The sequence below is a fragment of the Perissodus microlepis genome, chromosome 9 (assembly GCF_051167445.1).
Source record: "Perissodus microlepis isolate ML-2025 ecotype Zambia chromosome 9, ASM5116744v1, whole genome shotgun sequence".
NCBI lineage: Eukaryota > Metazoa > Chordata > Actinopteri > Cichliformes > Cichlidae > Perissodus > Perissodus microlepis.
The window spans coordinates 13,373,967-13,390,307 of NC_140469.1; the positions used below are offsets into that span (position 1 = coordinate 13,373,967).

Consider the following 16,341-nt stretch of genomic DNA (forward strand, 5'->3'; position numbering starts at 1 on the left):
CTGTATTTCAAAAACTGTGTGCATGTATTTAGACAAAGAGCTTGTTTATTTCCAGTTCTGAACACTACACCGCTCCAAACCAAACCTTAAACTTTTGCTTTAAAATTGTATATAAATGCCATTTCTATTAGAAAGTCTTAAATGATAGAAATCTGTTAGTTCTATTAGATATTTATGGTTTGTATTGATTACTGTCTACATAAAAGAGTAGTAGTAGTACACTCTGTTTGCCAGGTGATCACATGGGTAACACAGAGATGCAGATGAAAGTCAGAATTAAGCTTGATATTGCCATATCCGTAGATAGTTGCCTGACTTAGTATTATTTCGATATAAAACATCATACCTTAACGTCACAAAAAAAACAAACGTGTCCCCTGGTGGCAATCCCCAGGCGAGAGGAGCTTTATTTACTTATATGCCAAAGATCATATGACTGTAGTGACTTCAAAAATCTCATTTTTACTTTAAATATACACAGGCCCAAAAAGCTGTGGAAGACAGCTCTTCTCAAAGACGCAATCTTAAGCTAAAGGCAACAGATTTAATGTGTCACACATTAAAACCGTGTGCGTTATTTAAAGAGACTTGGTCGTCTTCTCACATCTACACAGTTTTTATCCTAAATTTTGTTCACAGTTCATAAGTCTGTTTCGGATGGGTATTTTAGTAAATGAATGCATGAAAATTTAATCATTTTAATGGCCGCCAAGGAAAGGTCAAAGTAGCCTTCATATCTTATGATTAATGTAAATGCACTGAACAAAAGCAATATCCGAAAAGCAAAGGTAAAGTAGAAAATGAAAAATTAAGCCAATACGTAACCTTTTCAGATCTTCTGGGTTTTAAAATATTTAAGAATTTTAGTACATCTCATCAATAAATAGTTATTGTGCAAATTGCGTTCTTATATCCATGCTTTTCAGTCACTGCATTATTAAGGCAAACAACCCTTATATAAAACCCATTATTTCTCCATAAGGTTTTTCACTAAAGTGCAGTCACAGCATGCTAGCTCAGCTTCCCTCATATGGCAGGGTAATGTCAACTTGCAACTTTGAAACACAAATATATATATCTTCCTCTAGTATAGTTTTAAAAACTAACACAGTGCATAAACACACATCAGCTGGCTTTAGCTACATTAAGGTGTTGGTGGGTTAATTACACACAAGTTCATTATGCATTTAAAAATGTTATTTTGCAAGATTTAGCTTTAGTGTTCGACAAAACATTAAAAGCACTGGACTAATATTGTGTTAGGTCTTGTCAGGCCAGTAGAACACTTCTGGAGTAAAGTTGGTGTCTGGCACCAGATGGTTGCTTTGTGTTTTGTGGGTTGTGTTTTTGAGCCACTATAGTACACTCACATCGTATGAGATCTGGGGAAAATGGATGTTGAATCAATGCCTTGGGCTTTGTGTCACTGAGCCATTCCAAACTGTCCTGCTGAGGGAGGCAGCTACCATCAGTGCTCTGTTGTGTTTACAGTGGGGTGACGTAGGTGAGTGCTATTTGTACCAGCCACATGACATGCCATGATCGAAAGTTTCCCAGAAGAACATTTTGTTGTAATGGAACGATCAATCAGTGATACTTGTCAGTGGCATTAATGTTGAGGCTCATCAGTGTATATTTGCATATTTTGACAGGAGGATAATGTGTCATTATTTGAACACAAATGATATTTTCTGCATATTTAAAGCACCTGCACAGCCTGTCGACCAGGTGTCCACATGATGCGCAGGCCGCAAAGAGAACAAAGGAAGCAACAAAAGTACTTGTATTGCCTTGATTTTTGTGTATTTGACAAACTTTTTTCCAATGATAACTAAACAGGGTTGAGAAATGTGGAAAACAAAGCAGGCTATTAACATCCCAACAATAGTACTCAATGACTTCAGTATGCAATATCAGTATGTGTATGAGGCTTGGCAAGCTGAATATGCTTCCAGCTCTGCAAGGTTTAATGCCAAACACTGCTAAAGATTATAATCAGTGTAAATAAATCCACAGAGTGCAAAGCATACACCAAATAACTGTGGGAATTAATATGTTTCAACATTTGTACAAACACACACACACACACACACACACACACACACACGCACAGTGTGATCTCCAGGTTGCTGTGCTTGAGCAGAGGATGGCGGTGGTTTTCGTTCGGTAACTGCTATCCCGCTTTCTTAGCTGTGGAGCCTCAATGACACCCCTCTATGTCAAATAAATGTTACAGCAGTTATTTGCTATGGGCGTTCCAATGCCACTCATTTTCAGTAGGGTAGAGCAAGGGCAAAGGAATGCACTGCAGCAAAGAAAATAAGCAAGAAATGTAGAATGTGCGGCTACTTAATGCAAACAAATTGGTGGGAGCTTAAAGTATTACTGCAGGCAACATCATCAACAATCAGAGGTTGGCCAGCAAGAAGTTGGTCTGTATTTATGTGTCTGGGCATGACCAATAAAGAGTGCAAAGCACTCACCCTTATTTTGCATAATCGCTGGTATCAGCAACCCAGCTTGAGGTTTGCAAAGGATATAAGAAAAAATGGTCTCCACTCTATGTATGCTGTTCCTTATGTGAGAAATATTTAAGCCTGTAACAAAGTGCAACATATTGCAAGACTTAGTAATGCATTATTAACTGAAAATAAATCATCATAAGAAAACTTTAAAAACTGCAACTATTACTCATAGTCACTTATTTTCAGGGGCTCATATGGCATTGGTTCCATTTAAGAAATCATAATCATTTCATTTTTAACACTCTGTTGAGAATCATTTGTCATATAGGCAATAGCCGCCTAAAATCTGGGACCCATGGGTATCACCCTTCTGATACTTTTTAGTTGCAGCTGCTGCTGTCTTCAGTAGATGGATGCTCATAGGTCTGCCTTCAGTTTTCTATTCAGGAAGTGAAATGCTTTCTTAATTAGATTGATACTTGGTCATATTCCACAGCTTGACCAGTGGAAACTCCTGGGCTGTGTTCACACAGTGCTTTGGATCATGTGTACTGTGAAGTGCTGTCCACTCACCATGTACCAAATCTTTGGTCGAACAGATACATTTAGCTCAATAAATATTTGGACAGAGACAACTTTTTTCTAGTTTTGGTTCTGTACGTTACCACAATGAATTTTAAACGAAACAAGTCAGATGTAGTTGAAGTGCAAATTTTAGTTCAATGGGTTGAACAAAAAGACTGCATAAAGATGTGAGGAATGAAAGAATTTTTTTAAACACAATACCTTTATGCTGGCTTTTGTAGCAAAGTCCTAAGCCTTTCTATTCTTGAGGCTTATGAGTGGTTTGCACCTTGCAGTGAACCCTCTGTATTTATTTTCATGCAGTCTTCTCTTTATGGTAGACTTTGATGCGCCTACCTCCTGGAGAGTGTTGTTCACTTGGTTGGTTGCTGTAAAGAGGTTTCTCTTCACCATGGAAATTATTCTGCAATCATGCACCACTGTTGTCTTCCATGGATATCCACGTCTTTTTGCATTCCTGACTTCAACAGTGCTTTCTTTCTTTCTCATGATGTACCAAACTGTAGACTTTGCCACTCCTAATGTCATAGCAATTTCTCGCATGGTTTTTTTCAGTTTTTGCAGCTTAAGGATGGCTTGTTTCACCTGCATGGAGAACTCATTTGACCACATGTTGCCTGTTCACAGCAAAATCATGTGTATGTGTGTGTTTGTGTTCACCAGGAATGATAGTTTTAGCTGATATCTTGATAGTCAACCCTCTCGTTCAAATATAGTGACTGCTGGTGCCAAAAAAATCACGATGGCAATTCCCTCCCAAGAAGCAAACCAGTGGCTGACATCACACTGAATTCAGACACTTTTTATACAAAGTGGAGCAAAATATTTAAAAAGCTTTATGTTTCAGGTTTCACACATTTCAACCTCTCATTAGAGCTAAACAATTCTGTATGTATATATGATGCTGCAAAATGCTGCACTATGCCTTTGAAACAAGCGTAACTTATACTTAGGTTCATTTTTAAGTCTCAACGGCACTGAGCAATGTGTACGTCAAGGGCCCCAATCCACCTCATCTACAGTAATAAATCTTAAGACTGCATTTTGTGCAGGTGGAAAAAAAACATATGACATTAAAAACAAGCATCAGGACAGCTTCCACAGATGGTTGCTAAAGTATTTGGTCCATGAAGGAACAGATGTACTGCTTGACATTTAGAAGTAGGACAATTTGGACAAACAAAATTAGACACGGCGTAAAAGCTTGCAGAACAGCAGCAGATCAGAAGAGTTAAAACGAGCAAGGGGAGTAGAGCACATTCAAAGAAAACCTTCAACTTCCTGTTGGGGTCCAATAATAGCAAAAACACTACAGTGAAGAAGATGAAGAAGTAGAATTAGCATATTCAAACTGCTGGCCTGTCTGAACTATGATTTGCATATTTTCTCAGCAGGAAAGTAGTCATCAGTAGAAGAGAGGAAAATGTCTCACTTCCCACCTCCAGGTTAAAATTATTGCATACTATCAGCAGAAGGCTACAAAGCAGCAAAGCTTTAGCCCTTAAGCGTGTACAGGCATATGAGGAAATGGCTGCCATAGTAAGTGTAGGCAGAAAAGGAAAGCAATCATTTCATTTGTATCAGTTGTTTCAAATGTCTTATTTCCAAGAAGGTGGACACTTGGGACATTCCCAAAAAAAGACTTAAATTATGAACTGAAATTATTGTATCTCATAAAATGTGTTTGTAAAAGAGATTTAGGATTTTCTTTTGATAATTATCACTGCACTGCTGAACACAATCTAAGCGACATCAGGGCTAATATTGTTGTTAATGTTGTTCATAACATAGCTGGAAAAGTCAATACTAGGACATGCCAACAATTACAGTTATCTTGGATGAAGAGTTCTAATTATATTCTCAAATGATCAGGCATCTGCTTTGATTATTTCCTTGCATCTTTATATCCTCTCTGTATCCTTTGTGTTGTTGTCTGGATTGCCTGAAGAATTGTAAGCCCGGGGGCAGATTGCAATAAAGACTGCTGCTGCACATTCTGCACAAAAGGAATCACTTCATGTGACAAACGGGTTGCTTAATTTGGAAAGGTTGCCGTGTGTATGACAAAAATGTCATCCAGGACAACACAAAAGTACAAACGTAAGTTAGGCAGGGGCTGTGACCGTGTAGAGACGTACACATTTGGTGATACAGTTTACTCAGAAGCTTGTCAAAAGTCCAACAAGAAAACTGGTAAATAACAGTTGGTGATTTAACATAAATAACTGGGAGGAATAAATACACAGGCGGGTTATTCACCATATTGCCAAGCATCTGCTGTGATGAAATGTCCTGAAGAAAAGAACACAATTCTGCTGTGCAAGCTTACTCTAGTGCACAATCTGCGATATCTTTTGTAATCTGATATCAAATAACTGAAACAATAAAAGAAGATGCACAAAATGGATCGGAGCAAAAAAATAAGAAAAAATGGCAAGAGCACTTTTTCTTTGCAAATTAACAACAAACAAATTTTAAAACATCGGGATGCTGGGAAAATGTAAATAAATACAAATCTCACAAACCCAGATTTTATTCACAGGAGAACGTCAAAAATGTATCAAATGTTAAAACTGAGACATTTTACTATTCCATAATTTTTTGGCAGCAACACATCTCAAAATTGAGGCAAGGGGAAGAAACGGCTGAAAAGGTAGTGGTAATAAACAGCTGGAGGTAATATTTTGTAATTAATTAGCTTAGCTGGCATCAGGTCAGTAACACGACTGGGTATAAAAAGCTTTTCAGAAGTAAAGATGGGCACAGGTTCACCAATCTGCAAAAAACTGCATCTACAAATTGTGGGACAATTCCAGAGTAACGTTCCTCAATAAAAAATTGCAAGGACTTTAAATATCTCATCCTCTACAGTACATAATATCATCACTCAGGAGATTCTGGAGAAATCTCTGTGTGCAAGGAACAAGACTAAAAATCAGTGTTGGATGTCTCTAATCTTCAGGATGTCTCAATTAAATAGTTCATTATAACATTCATAAATGCAGGTTGAAGCTCTTTTATGCAAAAAAGAAGCCATATGTGAACATGATCCAGAAACACAGCTGTCTTCTCGTGGCCAAAGCTCATTTCAAATGCACCGAGGGAAAGCGGAAAGATGTTGTGTGGTCAGATGAATCAAAGTTTTAAATTCTTTTTGGTAAATGCAGACGTGGAATCGTCTGAACTTTAGAGGAGAGGAAACATCCATCATGTTATCTGCACTCAGTTCAAAAGCCTGCATCTCTGATGGTATGGGGGTTGCATTAGTGCCTGTAGAATTGGCTGAAAAGGCACCATCAATGCTGAAAGCTTTAGAGCAACACATGCTCTCATCCACCTTTTCAGGAAAGTCCTTGCATATTTCAGCGAGGCAATGTTCAACCACATACTGCAGCACTACAAACACGTGGCTTTAAAGCTGAAGAGCCCGGGTGCTGAAATGGCCTGCCTGCAGTTCAGACCTATTCACAACTGTAAACCTTCAATACATCAGGAGACTAAAAACCTTGTTAGAACACCTGGGACTATTGTGAAGCTAGAATCCTAGAAAAGAATTGTACAACATGGCACAACATTCCTCTCCCAAAACTCCCAATATTAATCTCCTCAGTTACAAGAGGAGATGATTTTGGACTGCGATTAAAAGAAGAGGGGCTGCTAGATAAACACTATAATGCACTGCTACCATCAAATTCAAAATGAGCTAATATTTTTGTTAATATGCTGCATTTTCTCAGTTTAATCATTGCAAATCATTGCATTCTGTTTTTAAATTACATTTCACACACCGTCCCAACAGTTTTGGAAGTGGAGTTGAAAATGTGTGTGTGTGTACGTATGAGTGGCTGCACAGTTGCAAGCTCCTGTTAAGCTTCCCTACAGTTTCCATAATCTGACATTTTCTGCTGCATCAGCGTCCTAAAACATCAAACGAATGAGATGTTTGACAGGTCTCCTTCTCTTCCTCTCATATGTCATCTCCTCATTGCCTTTTTTCCATCCTGCCTTTGCTTCTTTCCCAAAATTTCTCTTTCATCTCTTTGCATTTCTTCTGACTCAGCCACTCTTACTCTACCATAACCCTCTTTGTCTCTCTTCCTACCACAGCCTCTTCACATTTCCCCTCAGCAGATCATTCTGATAGCTGCACTTTTATGAATGAAAATAAGCACAGGCATAATCTATGTTAATGGAGCCTTAACTTGATTATTAGACACAATGTGTCATAATCATTTAACATAAATTTAACAGCAAGAGAGTTTTGAGCATGCTCAACTACTGCCATTAGATTCAGGTTGGATGCATTTCAACACCATCAGAAGATTTATAAGAATTCTTTTTGTGCTCGACCTCCATGAGTGTTGGTGCCAGTGCCAGTAAGCTGTTTTAGCAGCACATGGTGGCACAACACCTTACTAAGAGTTTTGCAGTATAATTTTGTTGTTTTTTCACTCATCCCTTGGCTGTATGCAAACCCACCAGACAGAAGTACAGTAAATCCTTATTTCTTTCCCCTCATCTTCAAATATACAATACCATTTCATCTCCTGAGAGGCTTGTAATGTAAAACATATGCAAGGAGTATTTTTCTAAACACTGAACAAATAAAGCAAACAGCCAGAGTCGGACAAATGTAGCAGTGAGAACAGCATTTCTACAGAAGATGAGCAGACAAGCAAGAGTGGAAGAAAGACACAAACCACAACAGGGCTGTTTCTGACCAAATATGTTTATGTTTATATATATTTCTAAAAAAATGTATTTTTAATCTGTGGAAATAGTCAGTGTAAAATACATAACCTTTATTACTGCAATACCTTTACCCATGTAATTTTTCTCAGCACTGTAAACACCTTCCATAAAGAAACTCACTAAGCACCATAAAGTTGGATATATAGGTACATGGACAATTACGCAGTTTTCATAATTTTACCTTGTAAACCACTGCAGCATATTTTAAACCAAAAAATAAAATGTGAATTTGTTGAAGTATTACATTAACTGTTGCAATCACTTTTATGCATTGCAACAGTGATTCAAAAAAAGTTTTGCAACTTATTAAGAAGTCATTTTATTCATTTTTAGTCAAAAATGGTCCTATTTCCTCCTTCAAAGTGCTGAACTTGAATTTGTTCACTGGAACTTTCAATATGAGGTCTGAAGAAAGTGAAGGAGGTCATCATTAGATTGAAAAAACAAAATAAACCTATCAGAGAGAAACGTAGTTAAAGGCAGGGAATGCACTGACCAGCTCAGCAACACCAAAAGGCCTGAAAGACCACAGACAGCAATCAAAGCAGTTAACTACAGAATTCCTTCCTTGATTAAGAAAATCGCTTTTCAAAACTAGCCAGTTACAGAAATTAATTTTAAGATTAAATCAAGACCGGTCAATCATCTGATTTCAACCCAGCCAAACCTTCTTTTAGGTTACTAAAGGTCAAAACTGTGGACAGAGACCAGCAAACAAGCAGCAGCTGGAGGCAGCTGCAGTAAAGGCCTTAGACCTAGTATGAAAAAACCTCTGATATGTTAGTTTGTCTAAATATCTTTGAATCAATAAAAATGGGAGACTTTTAATAAAATTGCTGTAATTCCTAAACAATTACAATGCATATATCAAACCCCTTAAATTCAGGCCAAACCCCCTGGACTTCAATTATATCTCGATGGTGTACAGAGACAATAGTGTGTCAAATATTTGTTGACCTAAGTGTTTATGTATATGTATACATCAATAATAGCTTCCCCTTTATGAGGTGATAAAAATCACATTTAACTAAAAATACATGTCATAATAAAAAGATGTTTTCGTTCCACGTTTTTGCCCGGCTAGATGAACACGCACAGGAATCCTGTCTATCACATCAGACTCTATGGGTGCGTTGTATAACTGTGTCGGTGCATGTGACATATGAACATGAATTTTAAAAATCATTCAGGAGAAACGATATCATTACAGAATATTGCCTCTAGCCATCATCTAAATCCCACAACCCATCTTAATGTACACACATAAGCACGAATACAAGCTCCTATGCGTGATGCACAGACACAGCCAGCAATACGACAGCATATTTGCGCACACACACTGATGGTATTTACTGACAGTTTCCCTGGGGGGATTTTAGAGTTGATGATTGAAAATTAATGTAACATACAGAAGGTGATGAGGAGCTCAGCTGTCAGAGTATCTAGTAATGAGGGGAAATAGATAGTAGGAGTGTGAGAGGGACTGAAAAGAGGAGAATGAGAGCAAGCTGGAAGGTGAAGGGGAAGAAAGTAGCGAATAGGTAAACGAGAGCCAATATGCACTACAACAGCTAAGAATGTTAAGTAGACTATTGTTAGACATACCAGTCATCTCATCTATCTCTCGTTTCCATTCATATTTTATATATTCATGCAAAAGTACACAACATACACAAATTAATTTAATTCATTATAAAATTGTACACTTGGCCCTATATTGTTAGATTTAGTACACTGCAGTCACTTGATTATTTAGCAGCCAAAACCCTCCTTTAGTATCATTCTCTGAGCCACAGAAATCTGAAGGCTTTTTCCTCTGCCTTAGTGATATTGCAGATAGTTGTTTCACCTTTCTCCTTTTCCCCTCCTTGTGCAACAGGCTCAGAGAAACTTTATGGAAAGCTTGTGCATTCAAACTCTTTCTATTGAAATTCTAGTTGATGGGACTAAAAGTTTATATCACAACAGTGGCAAAAGACATTAACTGCCTCAGAGGACACAGTTAATCTTCTGCCATTCCACACTTCAAAAGCTACACTATGAAAAGCTGAATGAATGGACATGTATAAAATTTATACAGTAAGCTCAAACTGAGCATTTTTACTCTTCCGTGCTGACCACAGTCATGGCTGAAATTATTATATTTTCAGGTTCCCTCCATTCCAATCTTGTGAACATGATATCTCAGTAACGGCTGAAAAAATGGGAATTTTATCAAATTTCTCAAAAAAACAAGAGTCCTCTTAAACTCAAGATAGAAATGATGGGAATTTGGTCATAGAGACTGTGATGGCTGCACTTACAGCCACACAGTGGTAATACCCACCATGTTAGTGTAGAGGCTTATAAGTAACATTGCATTCACATTTCTTTCTTTAAATATAGGAATTTATTTACAGGACAATAAATAACTGGTTTTGGTTTAGAGTTAATTCACATATCCACATAAAATAAGTGCGCACATTTTAGTTTACACTGTTATGTATGATTAATTTTTTGTTTTCTGAGTTACCTTAGTTGCAGCTGTTCCAGTCCCTTGATTAAGGAGCCAAGAGGTGGAAAAGGGGCGGAGCGAGCTTTAAAGGAAGACTACAAATTGGTTCATGCCATAACTCAGGACCATGGGGGGGGAATTGGAGTTCATTATGTTTGGTTTAGTTAGGTTTTGTGTGTTTTACCCCTTCTCCTGTTTTTGTGGGCTGATCAGCCACTATTTAAGTTTCCCCTTTGTCTCATTAAGTTAGGTCAGTTTGTTTGAGTTATCAGTTGTGTTGTCAACTTTGAGTAGAGTTTGTTATTTTGACCTCTTTTATGGGCCCAAGATTTTGATTCTTTTTGCACGAGTTAACCAATTATGTTTTTTGGGTTAAATAAAAAATCATTTTTTTGGACTTTAACCTGTGCCTAAGTTTCCTTCACTGCTCGGTCCATCACAAGTGGTGTCAGGAGTGGGATCAGCAGTTGAAGGCACAGGATTTTTTTTTCTCATTTTTTTCCCCTCTTCACTTATCAAGCCATGCACAGAATGGGAAGGAGTGGCAGAGGAGCAAAAGGAGATTGTCAAAACCAGCCAGTTGGAGTGGTAGAGCAAGTAGAAGGAGGAGAGGAAAATGGAGCCTCTGGAGGGGTGGATAGTACTGAGAGCCAAGGTAAGGAGCCGACAATGTCAGAACTGATTTCCATCCTTCATTCTCATATGGGTCAGCAGGAGGCCCAGGAAGCAAGAAGAAGGGAGGAGTTTACCCGCCAGGAACAGCGCTTTAGAGCACTACAACATCATCTTCAGCTGTTGCAGGTAGAAGTGCAAGCTCGTACCTCCCCGGTCCCTGAGCCTCAAATGGAGGAACCTGAGCAACCAGAGGTAGAGTCCTTTGAAGAGGAGGATCCTCCCTGTGCTGGCTCCAGTAATAAGCAAATACATCCTCAATCAGGTCAGTCTCGCTTTTATGAACCCAGGCTGGAAAAATTGACAGAGGAGGATGATATTGAACATTTTTTAACAACATTTGAACGCATGGCCGTAGTTTGCCGGTGGCAAAAAATGGACTGGGTTTTTCATCTGATTCCTTTACTCACTGGCAAAGCAAGAGGTGCGTATGTTCATATGGATATGGATGACTCTCTAGACTATGACAAAGTTAAAGCAGCTATTCTTCAAAAATATGACATTAATCCTGAGACATATAGGGCATACAACTGCAAAGTGGTAATACTAGTTTTAAGTTCTCAGACATCTATATGAAAAGTCTGCCTTATTGATTGATAATACTTTATTCATCCCGAGGGAAATTGGGTTAAGGCTGCTAGCCGTGCCAGCGCCATCTTATCCTTCAGCGTATATATGATATGATCAGTGTAAAAATATTCTATTTTAAATATGCGGAAAATCAATTCAATGTACAAAATAGAGCAGGGCGATATGACCAAAAATATTTATCACGATATACATTTGAAAATTTGCGATAACTATATAACTGACGATATAATTGACACTAGACAAAATACTTCACAACTCCACAACTTTATTAGTGCAAAAAAAATAAAAAAAACATCAATGTATTTTCACTTAAACAAGCAGCTGTGTTTTTTTTTTTTTTTTTTTTATGTGCATTAAAGTTATATAAAAATTTAACAGTACAAATGCAAATTTCTTGCTGACAGTTTAACCAAAAGGCATTTCCAGTGGAAACTGGCCGACATATCCTGAGCACAACCATGTATAATATCCACAAAACTTAAAAAGAGGTTATACACACACAATATGGTAATATTATGTTGAAGCACAGTACGTATCACTCCGCGAGGCTCCTGCCTACGATAGCCGTAATGCTCCAACAATCCATCAAGCGGTGCGGCTTCGTAGCTTAGCAAAGTCGTACTAAAACATTTGACAGATTTTCGAGCGCTGTGTACGACATAAAATCGTTTCGAGGTCAGTAAACACAACCAGAATTCATACATAAGGCACACGGGATCATAAGGGGCACTGTCGATTTTCAGAAAAATCAAAGGATTGATTTAAAGTGTGCTGTATTTTCCAAAAAACACGGTAATAACGACGGCCCGCTAGCATGCGCTACCAAAAGTAGTGCTTTGTTGTGTTTCTGAGGGACGAAAGCTAAACCAGCTCCACACCACTGAAGCTGCAGCATTTTTACAAACCACTTCTGGTTCATCCGTTTCATTCAACGATCCGCTTTCGCTCTTCTCATTCTCCGTCGCCGCCGGCACGCTTTTCCCGCCATGTGCGTATGAAAACAAAGGCACCGCGCATGCGCATTTTAAAATTCTATCGCGATATTTCATTTTCTTGTCGTTGCCCAACATTATACCGGTATTACCGTGAACGGTATGATATGGCCCAGCCCTAGTACAAAATGTCAAATTATAGCAAGAAATTACATAAAATGAAAGTGGGCCACCAGCACTACCCATGCCACGAAGCTCCCTGTGTGCACTTTTCTGCTGATGTTAATGTCAGAGGACGTTTTTATGGAGTATGTGTCTCAACAGTGCCATTGGTATGTAATGTTTCCACTTTGCAATAGTAGATGCTGGATCCTGGAGTACCTGGAGGGAAAAAAATTCCACAAACTGACTTGCTGGAACATGGATCCTATTACAGTAAGACCAATTCTTTTACAAATGTTTGTAAAAGGCAGACTTGCATGGCTAGGTGCAAGATTTTAAATGCTTGCGGCAATGAGACTTTTTGTCCATATAGCGTATGTTTTCTCAATGGAACTTACTCCGTATGATAGTTTGAAGTCTGCAGACAAGCACCTCATCAACATTTACTAACCACTACTTTTTACTTTCCTTTAAAATGCCTAAATAAGTGTGGGTAAGCTGATAAGCTTTAGGTTGATCACTGATTATCTGCAAACTGCCTGCAGAAATCTCAAAACACAATGCTTCTGCATGACCTTCAGAAGCTGACTTTGCTGCCATCAGTATCTCCCTCCTGCTTGTACCATGGGGCACTGACCCATGTGCTCCTAAGTTCCACTGTGGACAGTCTGGTGTCAGCTGACCTTTGTATCTTAAAGGGTCAGCTGAGGAAAACAACAGAAGTACAGCTTCTTTCTTAACCCTGTCTGGTATCTACTCATGTATTTTCTTGGTGTTTCAAGATATCTGCCCCCCAATTATATGAGGTTGCACATGTACTGTGTCTTATCTGACATCAGAACAATACCAATTATTGATAAACTAGCATGCGATCGTATTAATGTGGGCCAAGGGTATTTCGGCTCAATCCGTTCCTTGCCATGGAGTACAATAACCAGAAATATGTTTGCCGAATAATTGGATGGTTATTCAAATGTTTCTCTCTACAACATAACATTAATAACAATTGGATTCTTTAAAGAAACAGAAAAAATAACCCCTGGATGCAAAGGAAAAAAAAGAGTCTCTTTTGGGCCAGCAAAGCTGCAGTGGCTGACAGCCTAAAACTCTGTCTTTATTGAATGATCATATATTTTTCATCATAGAAATGCTTTGAACCAAAGTGTGGAGTATCATTTCAATGGACTTCTAAAGAGTCATAGTATCACCAGAGGCTGGCAATGTGGTGGCTTGGACTTCCCCAAGCAAGTTGCAATGAAAATTGTGCACAAATTTATACAGAAAATACAAACACACAAACTGAAAGAAAAGGGGTAATAAGACTCACTGTTGCCAGTGTTAAGAAGCAGCATTTAGCTATATGTGATAGCTTAGCTGCAATCACATTTCCATACAGCAGTTATTCAAGTAGCACAAGTCCTCTACACTATGAGCTTCATTCACCCATTCAAACATATTCATACGAGCACTCTGCCAAAATGCTTTCTATCTAACATTAACACTCCAATGAACACATCAGGAGCGACTTGGGGTTCAGTATCTTGCCCAAAGATACTTGGGCATGCAGACTGGAGCTGCAAGGGACCGAATCACAAAACTTCCAATCAGTAGATGGCCTGTTCTAGCTTCTGAGCCACAGCCACCCAGAAAAGAACAAGCATACATCCCCAATGTCATCAAAGATCAAGATCCCTGATCTAAGCCTGAAAAAGATATCCACGCTTAATCACATCCACTAAAAAGCACCAACATTTTTACTAACCAAGAGTAAATACAGTCTCTACTGCAAAGAGTGTTTATTTCTTTACAAAACAGTTTGAACTACTTTTTCCAAGTAGCTTTAGATAACCAAAGCAGACATCTCCCTAGAGTAGCTTTGCTGAAGTTCAGCATCTTCAAGTGAAGTAATTGGAAGGTTCCAAAGCTATGATTTCAAAGTAGCTTCCCCAACGCTGACTGTTGCTATATGAAAACTCATACATGCAAAAGGAAAACATGTGAGGACGGGGAAAAAATTCATAATTTTTTGTTTCATATTCAGGTCCTTCCTTCCGACCCCACAGGGAAATCATTACTTCTATCCTTCTAAATATGCATGTTGTTAATTATGCATCTTGTTATCACTGGCTAATCTGCATACTCTCATGTTTAAAGTCCCTCTCATTACCATTCAGAAGGCCATCTCACAGGTGTGCTGAGTAAATATACAACACACAGTAGCTGATTAAAAAAAACCCACACGCACACACATGCACACACGTGCAAACAAACAACAAGTTTACACACGGTCCGCATTCACGCTCGCATATTCAAACACAGGGACATTTTAAAACAAGTGGAGACACATGCGCCTGCTCACTCGAGTGTATAGACTCCCAGAAACATACACATGGACACGGAAACAACGAGAGTGGACATCAACCGAGTTGCAGACATATTACGCAACCCCGCTGACAGAAGGTTCAGGTTTCCCTCCTACGGGTGGCTGTTTGTTCTGTGCCAACTCATTAAGTACACAGCTGGCCAAAAGAGTTGGAGTGGGGTAAGACCACATGGGTCCTCAGATGAGTGTCTGATTGGATTTCAACAAAATATTTAAGAATATAAAAGGCTCTCTGTCACATATTAGAACATATGTGTAACACTTAAAAGTAGTTAAAACTGCAGCTTGATTTGACTGAAGCAAATTAAGCATCTGTACTTCATAGTGTGTATGATGAAAAGTGCCTTATATGGAAGTCATGGGGATGGTTTTGTAGCGAATTGGCTCTATATAAACACAACTGCACTTAACATTTCAAACTTCAAATTAAATTTAAATTCTCTGCAAGCAATAAATAAATTAAGTTTGTATTCTCATTTAATAATAAAACACATTATACAAATATACTGTAGATTGTACAGAGCCCTAAAAGTTTGGCAGCAATTATAATAATAATCATCAAAATAATAATAAAAAAAATAGACAAGGGACTCACTCAGGTTCCATTTGAGCCCAGTGGTGAGTGTCTGGCAGGGTCCACCTACTGGAATCAGGCTGCACCAGTCCCCCTCCAGACCTGTATTCACCTCCAGTCTGTGGCTGCCCTGATGGCACACAGCATTAGTGTGAACATGAATTAGTGTCTATGTGACTCTGTGTGTGTGTGTGTGTGTGTGTGTGTGTGTGTGTGTGTGCGTGTGAAAAATCACTGAGACAAACAAACATGAAAGCGGAAATTACATTTGGAGAAAGACTTCTTAAAGATTTTGAGCCCCAACAGAGAAACTTCTTCACCAAGGCTCATTAAAATAAATTATTGCTCTTGTCAAAGCTGTAACCAATTGTTGGTTCTTACTCTAGAGGAAAGAAAAAAGAGAGACCTAGCCATTTTGAATTATAATCTTCTTTACTTTGCATTGCAGGGGGGCACGACATTTTTGTTAATCACACCTATAACTGTACTCACAAGCAACTTTAAAGTCAAAAATAATTACAGAGTTATAGATACCTCACTTGAAGCAAGAAAAAAAGGTTCTTTCTGCTGTAATGTGTCTTAATGCCTTTGAAAGCAGAGAATCTAATGTACATTTTCTATTTCCTAATTGTGTCTAAAAGATGGATAAAGAAATTTTTCTGAGCCACGGTGACATTTCATGTAGCGCTTTACAAAGCCAACGAACATAAACAAAATTCTGAAATGTCACA

General features: G+C 38.4%; 1 protein-coding gene across 2 annotated transcripts in view; it reads right to left on the reverse strand.

Moving 5' to 3' along the window:
- The window catches only part of tpk1 (thiamin pyrophosphokinase 1), an 80,954-nt gene that overhangs the window by 13,408 nt on the left and 51,205 nt on the right, over positions 1–16,341 (reverse strand). For both annotated transcript variants that reach the window (XM_084939104.1, XM_084939105.1), the window contains exon 8: positions 15,632–15,740. In XM_084939104.1, the coding sequence (XP_084795230.1) occupies positions 15,632–15,740 (109 nt within the window). The remainder of the gene's footprint in view (positions 1–15,631; positions 15,741–16,341) is intronic.